This window comes from Silurus meridionalis, chromosome 8 (assembly GCF_014805685.1).
Source record: "Silurus meridionalis isolate SWU-2019-XX chromosome 8, ASM1480568v1, whole genome shotgun sequence".
Lineage (NCBI taxonomy): Eukaryota > Metazoa > Chordata > Actinopteri > Siluriformes > Siluridae > Silurus > Silurus meridionalis.
In genome coordinates this window covers 25,769,379-25,784,228 of record NC_060891.1, presented here as the reverse complement: position 1 = coordinate 25,784,228, position 14,850 = coordinate 25,769,379, and the positions used below count along the sequence as shown (strand labels likewise).

Below are 14,850 nucleotides of genomic sequence, written 5' to 3'. Positions count from 1 at the left end.
AGACGTCCTTGATGAAAACCTGCTCCAGAGCACTTTGGACCTCAGACTGGGGCAATGATTCATCTTCCGATAGGACAGCTACTCAGAGCACACACTTTAGATAACAAAGGAGTGGCTACGAGACTCTGTGAATGTCTTTGAGTGGCTCAGAGCTCAGACTTGAACATGATTGATCTCTGGAGAAATTTGAAAATGGCTGTGCACTGACACTTCCCATCCAACCTGATGGAACTTGAGAGGTTCTGCAAAGAAGAATAAGAGAAACTGCCCAAAAATACGTGTCAAATTTGTAGCATCAAACTCAAAAAGACTCGAGGCTGTGATTGGTGCCAGAGTAGCAACAACAAAGTATTGAGCGAAGGCTGTGAATGTAACATAACAAATAGTGGAAACAGGAACTCTGTTCAGCGAATGAACTTACACTTGGGATCACTTTTTGTTTTTTACTACTTTAACATTAACATCCGGAGACCAAACAATGCGCAGGAAACAACGACCGAAGACGTGCATCCTGTCTAATGTTTCATTTGGGAAAACGATGTTTGTGCCTGAGACACCCGTTATCTCTATAAACATTCATGAATTATACATTAAATATTCATTTTAATAAGGTCATGCAGTACATTTATCTTTATATGTGCAATATTGTGAGAAAAACTTTATACCTGTACAGTACAATACAATTCTTCCTTTGCATATTCCAGCGATGTTAAGAAGCAGGGAGAATATTTGGGTGTGCAGCCACGATGCAGCACCTCTGAAGCATAGAAGATTGAGGGCCTTGTTTAAGGGCCCAAGAGAGGCAGCTTGGCACTAATGAGGCTCAAACCCCCAACCTTTCAAACATTGTAGCTGTTTAACACATTGTACGAACAGTGTAAATTAGCACTAGACTGCAATTACGACCTCATGATAATGACATTCACATCATGTGCAGAATTCAGGAGAAGATTCCTCGGAGTCCTCAGAGCCATTGCGGGTCGGTTTGAACGGAAACGTCACTACGAGTGAAGAAAGTTGGGCATGCTACACTGTTACACACAAGTTAATGTGTTGTAAAAATGTTCTATTTTTTTTTTTTTATTGTAAAGATTGCCATTTTTAATGCAGCTCTTTTCATCATTGAAACACAGACTTGTGAGTCCCTGTAATGTAGTAATACTTGTGTATATTGAGAGTAAGAGACAGAGGACACGGTAAATAGGGGTGATGGAGTGTGTGTGTGGGCGTCTCATTAATATCTACTAGTCACGACTACAGGCTCTTTTTTTTTTTGCACTCACTCACACACACACACACACGCACATTGCACCACACACTATTTAACCCAAACACTTGTGTGAGAGATAATGGAGTTATGGTCCCTGTGAATGCTAGCGAATAAAGGTGTGGCTTATAATGGAGTGCTGAATATAAAGGCGTGGCTTCTGCATATGCTTATAATGTCAAAGTGGCCTAAGAAAAGAGGGGTGACTTCTTTATTTCAATAATAGAGGTGTGGCCTCTAAACTATAATAATAGAGGCGTGGCCTCAGAACACTAATGATAGAAACATAATAAATAAAAGTGATGGAGCCTAATAAACAATGAGGTGTGATTATATATATATATATACCCACACACACACACACACACACACACACACACACACACACACACACACACACACACACAGTAATTTCTGGACTATAAAGCGCGCACATATATAAGCCGCACCCACTGAATTTGACAAAGATTTTTATTTTGAACATAAATAAGCCGCACCTGTCTATAAGCCGCAGGTGTCTACACTGAAACTAATGAACTTTACACAGGCTTTAATGAAAGACAGTGTCTGTTACACGGCTTGATTCTAAACAGTAGCTACCAAGAAAGTCATTGTTCACTGTCTTTCTCCTTCCTTTCACAACTATTTCTTACTCTATTTCTAGTTTATCTTTTGGCATCGTCGTGCGTTTAAAAATCACCATCGGTGAATCTTTTCTCCCGATGCCGTGCAGCTCAGAACACAGGTGAAGTGTGTTTTCATGCCCGGTTGTTTTTAACGTGACGAATGATTCTCATTTCCTGTGGACAGTCCGAGTGAGCGGCAGGTCAAACGTCAGAGGAACATCATCCATATTTATGATGTGGTGCGGCCCGATTCAGTGGGAGCGCATCTGATTTAATATAAAGAGTTCGGCAATTTCATTGGTCTATTGTTTTATTTTTATATATATATATATATATATATATATATATATATATATATATATATATATATATATATATATATATATATATATATATATATATAGGTGTGGCCTTGGCACATGTTAATACCAGGGGCGTGACCTATTAATAGAGGTGTGGGGATGTTTTTTAGCAGCAGGAACTATTTTGGATCGAGGGAAAGATGAATGCAGCAATGTACAGAGACATCATTTATGAAAGCCTGCTTCAGATCGCTCTCAGACTGGGGCGACGGTTCATCTTCCAACAGAACAACGACCCTAAGCACACAGTCAAGATAACAAAGGAGTGTCTACGAGACGACTCTGGGAATGGCTGTGCACTGACGCTCCCCATTCAACCTGATGGAGCTTGAGAGGTTCTGCAAAGAAGAATGGGAGAAACTGCCCTAAAATGCATGAATGATTGCGTGCATGGGTGTGTGTGGCCTCGTTATTCTGTAGACCGGTGATAATCCGGCTCAAACTCATTAGCAGTCAAGCTTCTTTTAGCTTGTGTCACTAACAGACCCGCTGCGAGTGTCGTTCATTCACACGCTCACAGACACACACATGCTCAGCAATCAGACCCGAAACAACCCGTCTCAATCGCAGATTTACGGCTTGCCTTCTCCTGCTAAAGAGAATCCTGGCAGGTTCACAGGAAGCTAGGAAAGCATTTAGATCTAGACGTGACTGCAGGGTAAACAACTGCACTCAACATCAAACTAGGGATTTTTTTGCAAAAAGGGAAGCTGCTGTGTTTTGCAAAAGCAGGGAAAAGGAGAAGTGAAGAAAGAAAGAGGAACCAAGTCAGATAAGCCTATGGAGAGAGAGAGAGAGAGAGAGAGAGAGAGAGAGAGAGAGAGAGAGAGAGAGTCTCACTGTGATGCCTGGGAGATTTATCGAAATAAATGAGAAAAAACGAAGCAAAACTGAACCGCTAATAACATACAGTATGCTAATACAAATGTTTAAATGCCGAATGTGTGCGCTTTATTTTCATCTTGCAGCTGAAGACACAAATACTCCAAACGATCGTCACCAGTTGCACTGGCGTTTCACATTGCCACAGAGATTTGAGTGCTTTCGCATTGATTCATTTTCTCCATCGCAGCTGAAATGTTCAAAGAGATTAAGAGATGGAGAGATGGAGATGGAGATCGGCTGCTAAAACTCTGAAAAGGCCATTTTTAAAGGTTGGCCAGTACTTCAAACACTCAGACATGTTCAAAAACATTAATGAACTCGCATTGGACTCTGAGTGAAGAGAGGGGGCAGGAAGGGGCGGTGACAGTGAAGCCCCCTCCCACTTAACGTTAGATAATACATGCTTTTAGCTAATGCTGGGCACATTGTGCAATTTTTTAATAGTCCTTTGCGAATGTTGCTCGTCAGACTGTATAAACATGATCCCCATTTCACACTAAGGCCACGTCCACAATAAAACGTAGCTTATTGAAGGCCTTAGAAAAACAATGACTTTTTGGTCATTGCCATGACATTTAAAACGGCAGGCAGAAATGACACGGGTTGAAACGTGTTACCTACAGTGCAGTACAGGGACTTAAGTATTTTCAGACGTTTCGGTGTTACATAAGCAAGTTTTGGGAAACGGTTGAAAACGATACTGCGGTCGCAGATTGTTTTTAGACAAAAAAAAAATGGCGTTTTCAGATTTATCCGGATTAGTGTAGAAATTGCCAGAGGATCCCAGTTAATCCCATAATGTCAGACTGTACGGGATTCAAAAACTGAGACACGAGAAAAGGACTCGTCCGATGTTTTACGTCATTCTGACGTTCTCTTGCTAATGGTAACTAGCAGTAAAACAAAAGCAATCTGTAGCGTTAATTTGGTTCATGGTTCAAGTTTCTCTTCTTGCTGTACCGTCCCACCTGACTCGTTTCCACATTTTCCCTGAGGTGGTCTAATCACGCTAATCACGTCATCAGGTTCGACGCTCCTATTGGTTCTTGGTTTGAGAAGTCACACTACAGGAAAACGTCTGAAACGCCCATTAATGGGCTGGTGAACCTGTCAAGACTACAGAATTTAGCCTTTATTGAATCCTCCTCCGAAAAGTAGAAGCTATTATAACAGCAACTGGGGACTGAATGTTAAACTGGATGTTCAAAAAGCATGTACAGCTGTAGGCATCTCCACCAGCAGTTTAACATCTCACTTCTGAGAGATGCCGATACTAATCTCATCTTCTGTGGCACCTAATGTCTGATTCTGGCCTTTGGCTTGTATAAACTGTTTACTCCTACTGGTTTATGACTAAATAAAGAATGAAGAAATTCACTCACAGTAATGGAAACAAGATCATTGAGGGTATTTTTTTTTGAACATTTTGCTTTAATTATTAAATCAATTAATTAATCAGGTTAGGTGAGCAGGGGATTTAATATCTGTTTTAGTTTGGTGCAGAGATTATAAAATTAAATAAAGAAAAAAACACAGATTATGCAGTTGTTTTCTCCAAATGTACTGCAGAGATACACCCTGGCAACCTGCCCCCCCCTAAATCAATCAATCAATAAATTATTGATTTGTTTGAATTTTCCAATCAAATCTAATTATTGCGTCTCAAATAAAGGGAAGATTTTATGCAACACATCCTATACAATTGTGTCTCTCCAACTTTGTCATCACTGAGAGTCACATGTGGCTGGAAAACTCGGGTCTTCCAATACTTTTGTCCGTACAGTATGTATTGTTAAACTCCCCCCACAAAGCACAACCCTAGAGACAGCTAGACCCTGATATCGACCTGAAATGCTGCCCTGGTATCTGATTGGACGTTGTATTCACGGATCCATGATCCAATCCATAATCTGTGCTGTGCGGCGGTGTGTGTGCGGATCCATATAAAATAAAATAAACCTAAATAATAAGTGTAAACTCTTTCTAATGGACATTAATATGTTTAATAAACCACTAAACTGCTGATTCGGCTTGTAATTGCATCCCTGAAATCTGTTTCCCAACAAATTAATTTAAATGAGCTAATTAAATGCTAATATGAGCAATCCAATCTGATTTAGTCTCTGGATTTAAAGGTCACTTCAATAGTGTGTGTGTGTGTGTGTGTGTGTGTGTGTGTGTGTGTGTGTGTGTGTGTGTGTGTGTGTGTGTGTGTGTGTGTGTGTGTGTGTGTGTGTGTGTGTGTGTGTGTGTGTGTGTGTGCGTTTCTGCAGGAACGTGCGTGCATCCAACCCCACCACGCTTACTTCTCCTTTACTGGATAAAAGCACATGACTATGAAGAACTAGTGTTACCTTGACCCCTGGAGCAACTCCATCTTCAGCGGTGCTTTGTCCGTTCTGTGGAAAAACAAACAAACAAAGAAGACGGATTTCAGAGGACGGGTGTTTAATTTTGCTGACAAAGTGTGCGAATGCATGTCTAAGTCAACCCCACCCCCTCCCCAAACACACACACACACACACACCCCACCCCAGTTCCCTACACACCCCTGCCCTCCCCCAGCCATTCTTATAGCTTTGCACATGTGCGCAGGCACGCAAACACACACACATACACGCCAAGGCAAGTGCACCTGCACATGCATGCACATGCAAAGCCCTTTATTAAAGCCTATTCAAACAAACCACTCCATTACACACGGTTCAAGCCAAAGTGAGAAGGAAAAAAAACAAACACAGCTCAGACTCAATCCTCTACAGTATCCATAAAGTTAAGCATTACAGTATGCATATATTGCATGGGGGAAAAAAGGGGGGACACCTTTGACTTTTCCAGCCATATATGATTTTACCACAATCGTCAAATCAGAACAAAAATCAAATCAATTGTATCGGACTTCTCTGAATTCTGTAGCATGAAATTTCCACTTCGCCCAAACTATGAGACCCAAACCTGTTCCAGCATGACCACGCCCCTGTGCAAAGCGTGAAGATATGCTTGCATGGGTTGGAGTAGAAGATCTCCTGCTATAGAGCTCTAAACCCTATTAAACATGATGTATGTGAATGCTAACTGCACCCCAGGAACCTCCTTCCCTCACCTCCATCAGTACCCGACTTTACTAACGGCTAAATAAATCTCTCACAATCCTCCCCGGAATCTAGTGGAACATCTTCCCAATAGAATGGAGGTTATTAGAAAAGAAAATAGAGACTAGGAATGGGATGTTTAAAATAAGCGCATATGGATCTTGTGTGTGTCCAAAAAAAAAACCAAACAAAAAAGATTAGCTAGCGCACGAATGCAAACAAAACAAGCACTTTTAAGGCAAAGATCTCACAGGGAGTTCTGAGGCAACAGAACGGTTGTCTGGAGATTGGTGAATTTGAAGCCCACAAACATCAGCAGCTGACAAATGAAAAGCACAAAAGTCTGTGTGCTCTGGTTGAGACGAACAGACCTTTTAGTTGAGTAATTAAGAAGAGAATGGACAGCATGAGTGTGTTACATCACCCTTTGGAGAGATGCGGCTAGCTTCGTGCGAGTGTGCAAGCGCACGTGTTAGCCTTCACCCTCTCCAGTTGGTAGCCATGAAGTAAGCGACGAGTGCTGCTTCGTGGGTGAGAATCAGCAGATTAGCAAGTCAGAAGAAAGCGGGGGTCAACGGAATGCCAGCAGGACACCTGCTGGCTGTGGTGAACTCGATCTGTGAATCATGCCGAGTTGTACTAATGTGAAGCGCATTGCACATAAATGTACTCTTCCGGTGTTCCCAGTCATTCAGCAAGAGATCCTTAGACCTTTTAAACCATCCCATTCCACATTTAGTCTCCATTTCCTTATATAATTACCTCCACTCTTCTGGGAAGATGTTCCACTACATAACGTGGTGATTCATTCAGCCACCAGGGTGTTAGTAAACTGAGTTCATAACAGAAACTGATGTAGTCGAGGTGAAAGGTTCTGGTTTAAGCTCAAAACATTATATACAATTGTGATGCTCCAACGCGGTAACAGAAAAAAATTCACATACGACTGGAAAATCTGTGTTCCAATATGGTTGTCTATATAGTGTCATTTTCAAGAGAAAGTAGGCTAGATACCACTAACACTAAAGAAACTGGAATTCCTTCAGTGGAAGTGATTTGGGTTCTAAACCTGAAGCCTTCAGAAAATCTGGACTAAATAAACAGCCAAAAGATTTCTTGTCTCTGGTGTCTATTAAATCAACATCTCCTCAATGTGCTTGACTGCCAGGCATCTAGGAATAAAAAAGAAAAAATACTGATACTGAAGGAGCATAAACAGAGTGAGAGAATGAGTGGGAGAAAAAGAGAAAGGCAAGAGGCGTTTGGGGTCAAGACACCGAAGGCCAATTTAGTATATGAAATAAGTGTCAATAAAAAACGTTGTTAATGCTGGTATACTCGTACACTACTACCACTATACAAGCACTGTCTTCCTTTAGTTACTTTTAAAGAAGGACGATTTTGTGGCTGTCTGTTAACATTGTTAAGCTGCCGATGCGTCACATGGTCACCACAAAACTTTAGGGAAAGCAGAAGTCCCCACAATGACAATTTCCTGCAAGTCAGATGAAGTTATATAAAACAGCATTGGTAAGACTTTTTTCCTGATGCATATCATTTGATAAAAATGCACCAACTGGAGTTTAAAGTTTTAATTATATACAGTAAACGGTTCAAAGACCAGTTCTAATTCAGTTCGGAGTAAACAACAATTATGGGGTTTTTACAATGTGGAGAACATGTGGAAAACAGTGACAGTTCCACAGTAAATTTCACTAAACACTTGGATTAATCCTATATTCCAGGACCTCAAACCTCTCAAAATTGAGGGCCCCAAAAACTCCCAATGTTCACAAAATTCCTAACCTTGAGGCCCCAAACTTCTAAATTTGAAGGCTTCCAAACTCATACATTTGAGTAATCACAAACTCCTATACTTTAAAACCCCCAAACTCCTTCACTTGAAGGCTCCCAAACTCCTACTATTTAAGGCCCCCACACTCCTACATTTAAGTAATCCCAAATTCCTATACTTTAAAGCCCCCAAACTCCTACACTTGAAGACCCCAAAACTCCTACAGTTGGAGACTCCAAAACTCAGACTTCAAGGCCTGCAAATGGTTACACTTTAAGACCGCCAATACTCCTACACTCAAAAGCCCCTGTCTTGAAAAACTTTACAATCTCCAATCTCTACTCAGAACAGCACTGCTAAACTTTTAGAAGCTTAAAACTCAGCCCAAGCAAAAATGTATTCGACAAACTCCTGCACTGCTTCCATGCCTGCAGCAGAAAGCTGGATTTATGATCAAAAGTCAGGAGTCCCAATGATTTTGTCCACATAGTGCACATCGAGCGGAAAAATAACTCTAGTAATATATAGAGTTTTACATGATTTGTTGTCCAATGTGCAAATGCAATATGCTTTATAAGCATTTTTTGCTTATGTTAGCACTAAACACACACACACACAATCAGCAACACTGTTGAATAGAACACCATAAACTGTGGATATGTTCTGCTTGTACCAACACAGTGGCTGAATCCAAGGTGAGATATTAGCATCGTAACCGAGACGCATCATGTAGCAGACACATGAGGGGGCTGCCAATAAAACCCTGACCTCGAAATCTGGCTGCTAATTATTCGTTTCAGTATTTGTAAAGTGATTTTCAGATTTGTTTTCTGTCCAGAAAGAAAAGCACGAGACGTTTGTCTGTCAGAAAGACACACAATTATATAGGATGTCTTTGGATGTGTTGCATAAACTAGAATATTCGAACCCGCTCCAGCATGTCACTGTTGCACAAAGCCAGCGCCATGAAGATATGCTTTACATGGGTTGGACTGGAAGATCTCCTGCTATGGAGCTTAAATCCTATTGAACATGATGAATTTTTTATGCTGGCTACACCCAAGGCCTCCTCACCTCACCACCATCAGTACCTCACTTTCCTGAATGAATCTCACACAAATCTCCACAGGAACATTTAGTGGAACATCTTCCCAGAAGAGTGGAGGTTTTTAAGTGTAAATTGGGACTAAATGTAAAATTAGATGTTCATCAAGCGCATATCAATCTTACATTTAAGTGTCCACAACGTTTTGTCCACACAATGTATAACTTTTGGCTATAAAAAAAAAAAATTATGAACGAATGAATGAATAAATGAATGAATGAATGAATGAATGAATGAATGAATATGAGACTGATAAGCAGTAGAACAATATCACGTTGGTGCTTCATGCTTAGTTAGCGGCCATTTAAGCTAGTTAGCCATCTGCTTCTGCTAGCTGCTTGCTAATCTAGCTAGAAAATTTAGCCTTGAGGCTTTTCCTTCTTCTTTAAGGAAGGAAGGAAGGAAGGAAGGACTAAATAGAAGAGAGGAAAGCGAGAGATTGACAAAAGGAAGGAGGGTAGATAAGGAATTTGAGGCTGCATTGCTCAGCTCTTCCTTATTGATTGCTTTTAGAAAAAGAAGGAAGACATGCACACAGTTTTTTCTTGCAGAGCTTCAGGGCACAATAACAGCATGCAAGCAAAGGTGTTACTGTGGTAACACCACAAAAAAAGACTTTAGCCTTTGTGTCTAATTAACACAACGTGAGAAAGTAATGGCACGGCCCTCTTCCATAGACAATTCACTTCACACACTTTAGCTTTGTACAAACAGTAACAGTTTCAACTCGATTAACTAACAGAACCGTCCTCAAGAAAAAAAAAAGAGCTTTTACGATGGATTTGAACTGTAATATCAACAGACTGCTACAATGAAAGGTTCTGCATGTGAGCACCTTTCCATGAACAGTACACATCAACAATGTTGGAACTGTTATGAATAGCCACATTCTGTGTCACCAGGATGAGGATGAGTTCTGGTAGCTCTCAAGGCTTCTTCCTCAGACCATCTCAGTGAGTTTTTCCTTGTCAGAGTTGCCACTGTCTCGCTCATCAGGGATAAACGTATAGGCACTGACATTAATTTAACATTATTTCATTCAATTCATTTTTATTCGTATATCGCTTTTAACAACGGATTATAATAAGTGTAGTCTTTGAGCATGATGCTGACAGGACTGGCATCTCTTTTGTGCAACAAAAGTGAGTACACAAAAGTGAACATGTCCAAAGTGTCAGGATTTTGTGTGAGCACCATTGTCATCTAACACTGCCACTGCCTTAATCCTTAGAGCTGCACAGGTTGTTGCTGGGATCCTCTTCCACTCCTTCATAATGACATCACAGAGCTGCTGAATGTTAGACACATGGCGCTCCACGGGTGCCCAATAGGGATCAGGTCTGCCACTCAATCACCTTCAGCAAAGCAGTTGCCAACTTAGCATATGTTTCAAGTGTTATGTTCACTTTTGTGAGATACTGTAATCCAGCATGCAACTAAGTATTTGAGTGAGTTTGACACGGGCCAAATTGTGATGTCTAGACTGGGTCAGAGCATCTCGAAAACTGCAGCTCTTGTGGGATGTTCCTGGTCTGCAGTGCTCAGTATCTATCAAAAGTGCTCCAAGGAAGGAACAGTGGTGAACCGGCGATAGGGTCGTGGGCGGCCGAGGCCCATCGATGCACGTGGGTAGCGAAGGCTGGTCCGTGTGGTCCGATCAAACAGACGAGCTCCTGCAGCTCAAACTGCTGAAGAAGTTCATGCTGTTAATGCTCGATGAGTCAGAACTGTTTTGGCAGCAAAAGGGGAACCAACACAATATTAGGCAGGTGGTCATAATGTTATGCCTTCTTCTTCTTTCGACTGCTCCCATTAGGGGTCACCACAGCGGATCATCAGTCTCCATACTACTCTGTCCTCTACATCTGCCTCTTATAAACCAACTACCTGCATGCCTGTACTGGCTTCCAGTAGCTATCAGATTCAAAACACTGATGCTTGCCTACAAGGCCAAAAATAGATCAGCACCATTTTACCTCAGAGACCTCATCACATCTCGCACTGCACCACGCTGTCTGAGATCCTCCAGCACTGCTCGACTGGTACCACCTTCTCTCAGAATGGGAGGTAAGTACACTTTATGGCTCTTCTCTGTTCTGGCACCGAGGTGGTGGAATGAACTCCAGCATCTTTGTCTATCTTCAAGCAACGGCTGAAGACCAACCTCTTCTTGAAACACGTAAATTAGCACTTTCCAAGTTTGTAATCCAGCGTACCAGTATAGATTTACTCATTGCTAGAGACTCAAAGCACTTTTGTATGTCAATCTGGACACTGACTTCTGCTAAATAACACAAATGTAAATGTCTTACTTTACCACATTGATAAACCTTCTCCTTCCCCTTTTCCTCCTTCCTGGTGGCTCCATCCTCAGCATTCTCCTACCAATATACCCCATGTCCCTCCTCTGCACATGTCCAAACCATCTCAATCTCACCTTCCAATCGCTTTCTCTAAATCCACAAACACACAATGCAACTCCTTCTGTCCTTCTCTATACTTCTCCAACATTCTCAAAGCAAATGAGGCGTCTGTGGTGCTCTTCCTCGGCATGAAACCATACTGCTGCTCACAGATGGTCACCTCTTCTCTCAGCCTGGCTTCCACTACTCTTTCCCATAACTTCCTGCTTCACCATCTCCACACCATCCAACCTTCTCTCTCTCTCTCATTTTAATGCCTGATCAGTGTAAATTCACATTTTACAACCTATTTATCTCTGTACAGCCACTTTGGGACAACGTCCATTGTTAAAAATGCGCTACAAATAAAATTTCAATGAAAAAAAGCTCTTTCTGTAAAACTTCACCACAAACATTATTCCATTCAATTAATTTTTTATTCATCGCTTTTAACAATGAACAGAAGCAGATTTCCAGAGATAAAGCAGTTTTAAAAGAATGTAAAAGATTGTTCTTATATAATGAGCGAGCCAATGGCGAATGTGGCAAGAAAAACAAACAGACTTCATGAGGAAGAAACCTTGGAAGGAACCAGACTCAAAAGAGAACTCATCCTCATCTGGGTGGCACCAGTTCCATGTCCCTTTGTAGGAACAGTGACTGTAGAAATGAACGCATGAAATTAAACTACAGCAGCAGCAGAAATGAAGACCTGAGGTGTAAAGGCTCTTAAGCAATAGTCTATAATAATCCAGATATAATCACACTCACAAAGTGTATAATTTCATGACAGAAACGTTCCCCAAGACGACGTGTCCGAGCGTATTTTTTAGCTCCAGCTCAGAAAAGCGGACAAGTATAAACAGATTGCGTTGGGGTTTTGTGAATATCAAGTGATGAGTCAGTGGTTTGTTACTGGCAAAGCATCAGCAGACTAAAAATCATTTATTATTAATACGTTAGGGACATATGGCGTGACTGGCTCTGATAAAAAAAATAAATAAATAAATAAATAAAGGCCGTGTAAAATGTCAAGCTACTAGAGAAAAATTGAGTAGAGAAAAAAAATTATCCTGAAGTCTAATATTTAAATCTATAAATGCATGAGTTTATTTGTGAATATTTGCCATATATTTTTAGTCTAAACAATGTGGAGAAAAAAAAAACAGAGTTTGATTGGGTAAGTATTAACACATTTAAAAAAAAAAATTTGTAAATGGGGTAAATAAAGAAGTAAATAAAAGGTTTCATATAAAAATATATTATCATTTAGTCCTGATCACACTGCTTAAATCCCAACAAGTGTCAAGTGAACAGTTTCTTATCCTTTAACATCCCACTGATGGTGAAATAATAGATAACTATCCAAATAAAGGGGGAAAAAAATCGGAAAATATTGGATCTACATACACTAAATTCGGAAATGTTTGGTATGTGCTTTTGAACATCGCTTTCCTCATTTAGTTCCCATTTGCTCTTATAATAACCTCCATTCTATTAAGATGTTTCACTATATTTTGTGGAGATTTGGGCTCAAAAATCAGATGCTCCAGTACTTTTGTCCATATACTGAATGTAGTCTTTGAAATGCTTGAATTATTGGTCATGTCTTATATTCTAACATGCAACACAAAATGATTGAAATCAGAGGTTGACTGATTTTAAAAATACAGATAGCTGTGTTAGACTTACCAATAAATAATGTAAATAAATATGAATATTTAAAAAAAATCTAATTAAATGAAGTATACATATAATACAGTCGTCCTTGTTTTTATTATTTAAGCCATAAGTCATCCTCCCACACTCTTTAAACATAAATAAAAAATTGTGTTGAAATGTCACATTTATAGTAAATACTGTAGTACAGTACAGTAGCGTAGCCTATGCGTAGTTTCTCTGCTTGTTTATTGGTTGGAGTGTATATGTCCAAAAAGGGGGGGAGTTAAAGATATTTGCATTGCCTTATTTATTTTCATTGCCTAAACCTGATGACGCGAGTCTTCAACCCCGCCCTTTTTTCATGCCAGAGCCAATCACAACCACGATGAAATCAACGGGCTGTTCTGATTGGCCAGACGTGTTCCTCCAGCCGTATAATTAAGATTTTCAGCATCCCAGCACCGCGATTTTGTACACAACGTTGTGTGTTCTTTGTTGCGTGTAAATGTACGATACACACTGTACGTAATTTTTAGGTTTTTCTTATAAAACGAAGAGAGGCCGCTCTCGTAATTACAGAGGACCAGAAGCCGAAAAAACTCTCCACGGATTTTTTCCCATACCTGATAGTTCCAGCAATCAACTATTGTTGAAGATTAATCTGCACAACCAATGAAACAGTTGACCTCTAGATTAAATGCTTGAAAATTTTGATAATGGGACTCAGGTGTCGATATACAGTAGTGTATAAACTAAATAATAATAACCAACTGGTGGAATGAACCTGAGCTTGTACCGCAACCAAACTTAAACCAAATGCTTGATAAAGAAGAGACAGGTCTGCGGTTCCACTGTGGATTCACCCAACTGTGTCAGGATGCCATAATAAAAGCGTTCCTGTTACATAAGTCTGTGTTCAATATAAGACAACCTCAGGCTACAAGTTTACAGCAGGAGGAAAACGGTTTGTGAGAGAAACGACAGAGCGAGAGGTAGAGAGGGCGCGAGTTCGAAAAAACGACTAAGTGTGTATGTTGGATTTCCACATTCACATAGTGGATTATGGGTAGACTTTGAACATCAACCTGTGATTTTTTACAGTGTTGTACATTTTTCTTTATATCGAATAGGTGAAACGTTCCTACAATAATTCAAACCTCAGGAACGTGGATCAGGAGAAAACCATGGGTTGAATCAGGTTATATCGAATTTTTCTTTCTCTTAAATGCAACTTCTTCAATTTGGAATCTAATGCAGTAATAATGTCATAATTTATCCACAACCTCAGTGAAAACAACTTCATTCTTCACTTCTTCTATCCATTCTTTCTAATGTAGAAAATAACGGGGGTTGGCAATACATACAAATGTTTGTCCTAATGCCTATGGAGCACAACAATTCTACCAAGCTTGATCAAAGGGGTTAACAAACGTCCTGACCCGCATGTGCCTGGTCACCATGTGCACGATTCGCAACAACTCATTTGTTTAAAATAATTTAAATATGTATGAATTTTATTTATAAAACTTATTAGTGGGAGACAAAAATACCTTGTCAATAAAATGGCAATTAAAAACATTTGTGATCATCCAACAGGCTTTCACATCAATTCTAACTAAATACAAACAACAACAGAAAACTTTTTCAATACTTC

General features: G+C 40.2%; 1 protein-coding gene across 1 annotated transcript in view; it reads right to left on the bottom strand.

Moving 5' to 3' along the window:
• rps6ka1 (ribosomal protein S6 kinase a, polypeptide 1) overlaps positions 1-14,850 on the bottom strand; it is an 87,710-nt gene that overhangs the window by 63,920 nt on the left and 8,940 nt on the right. The window contains exon 2 of the mRNA XM_046855390.1: positions 5,495-5,539. Coding sequence (XP_046711346.1) covers positions 5,495-5,539 — 45 coding nt within the window. The remainder of the gene's footprint in view (positions 1-5,494; positions 5,540-14,850) is intronic.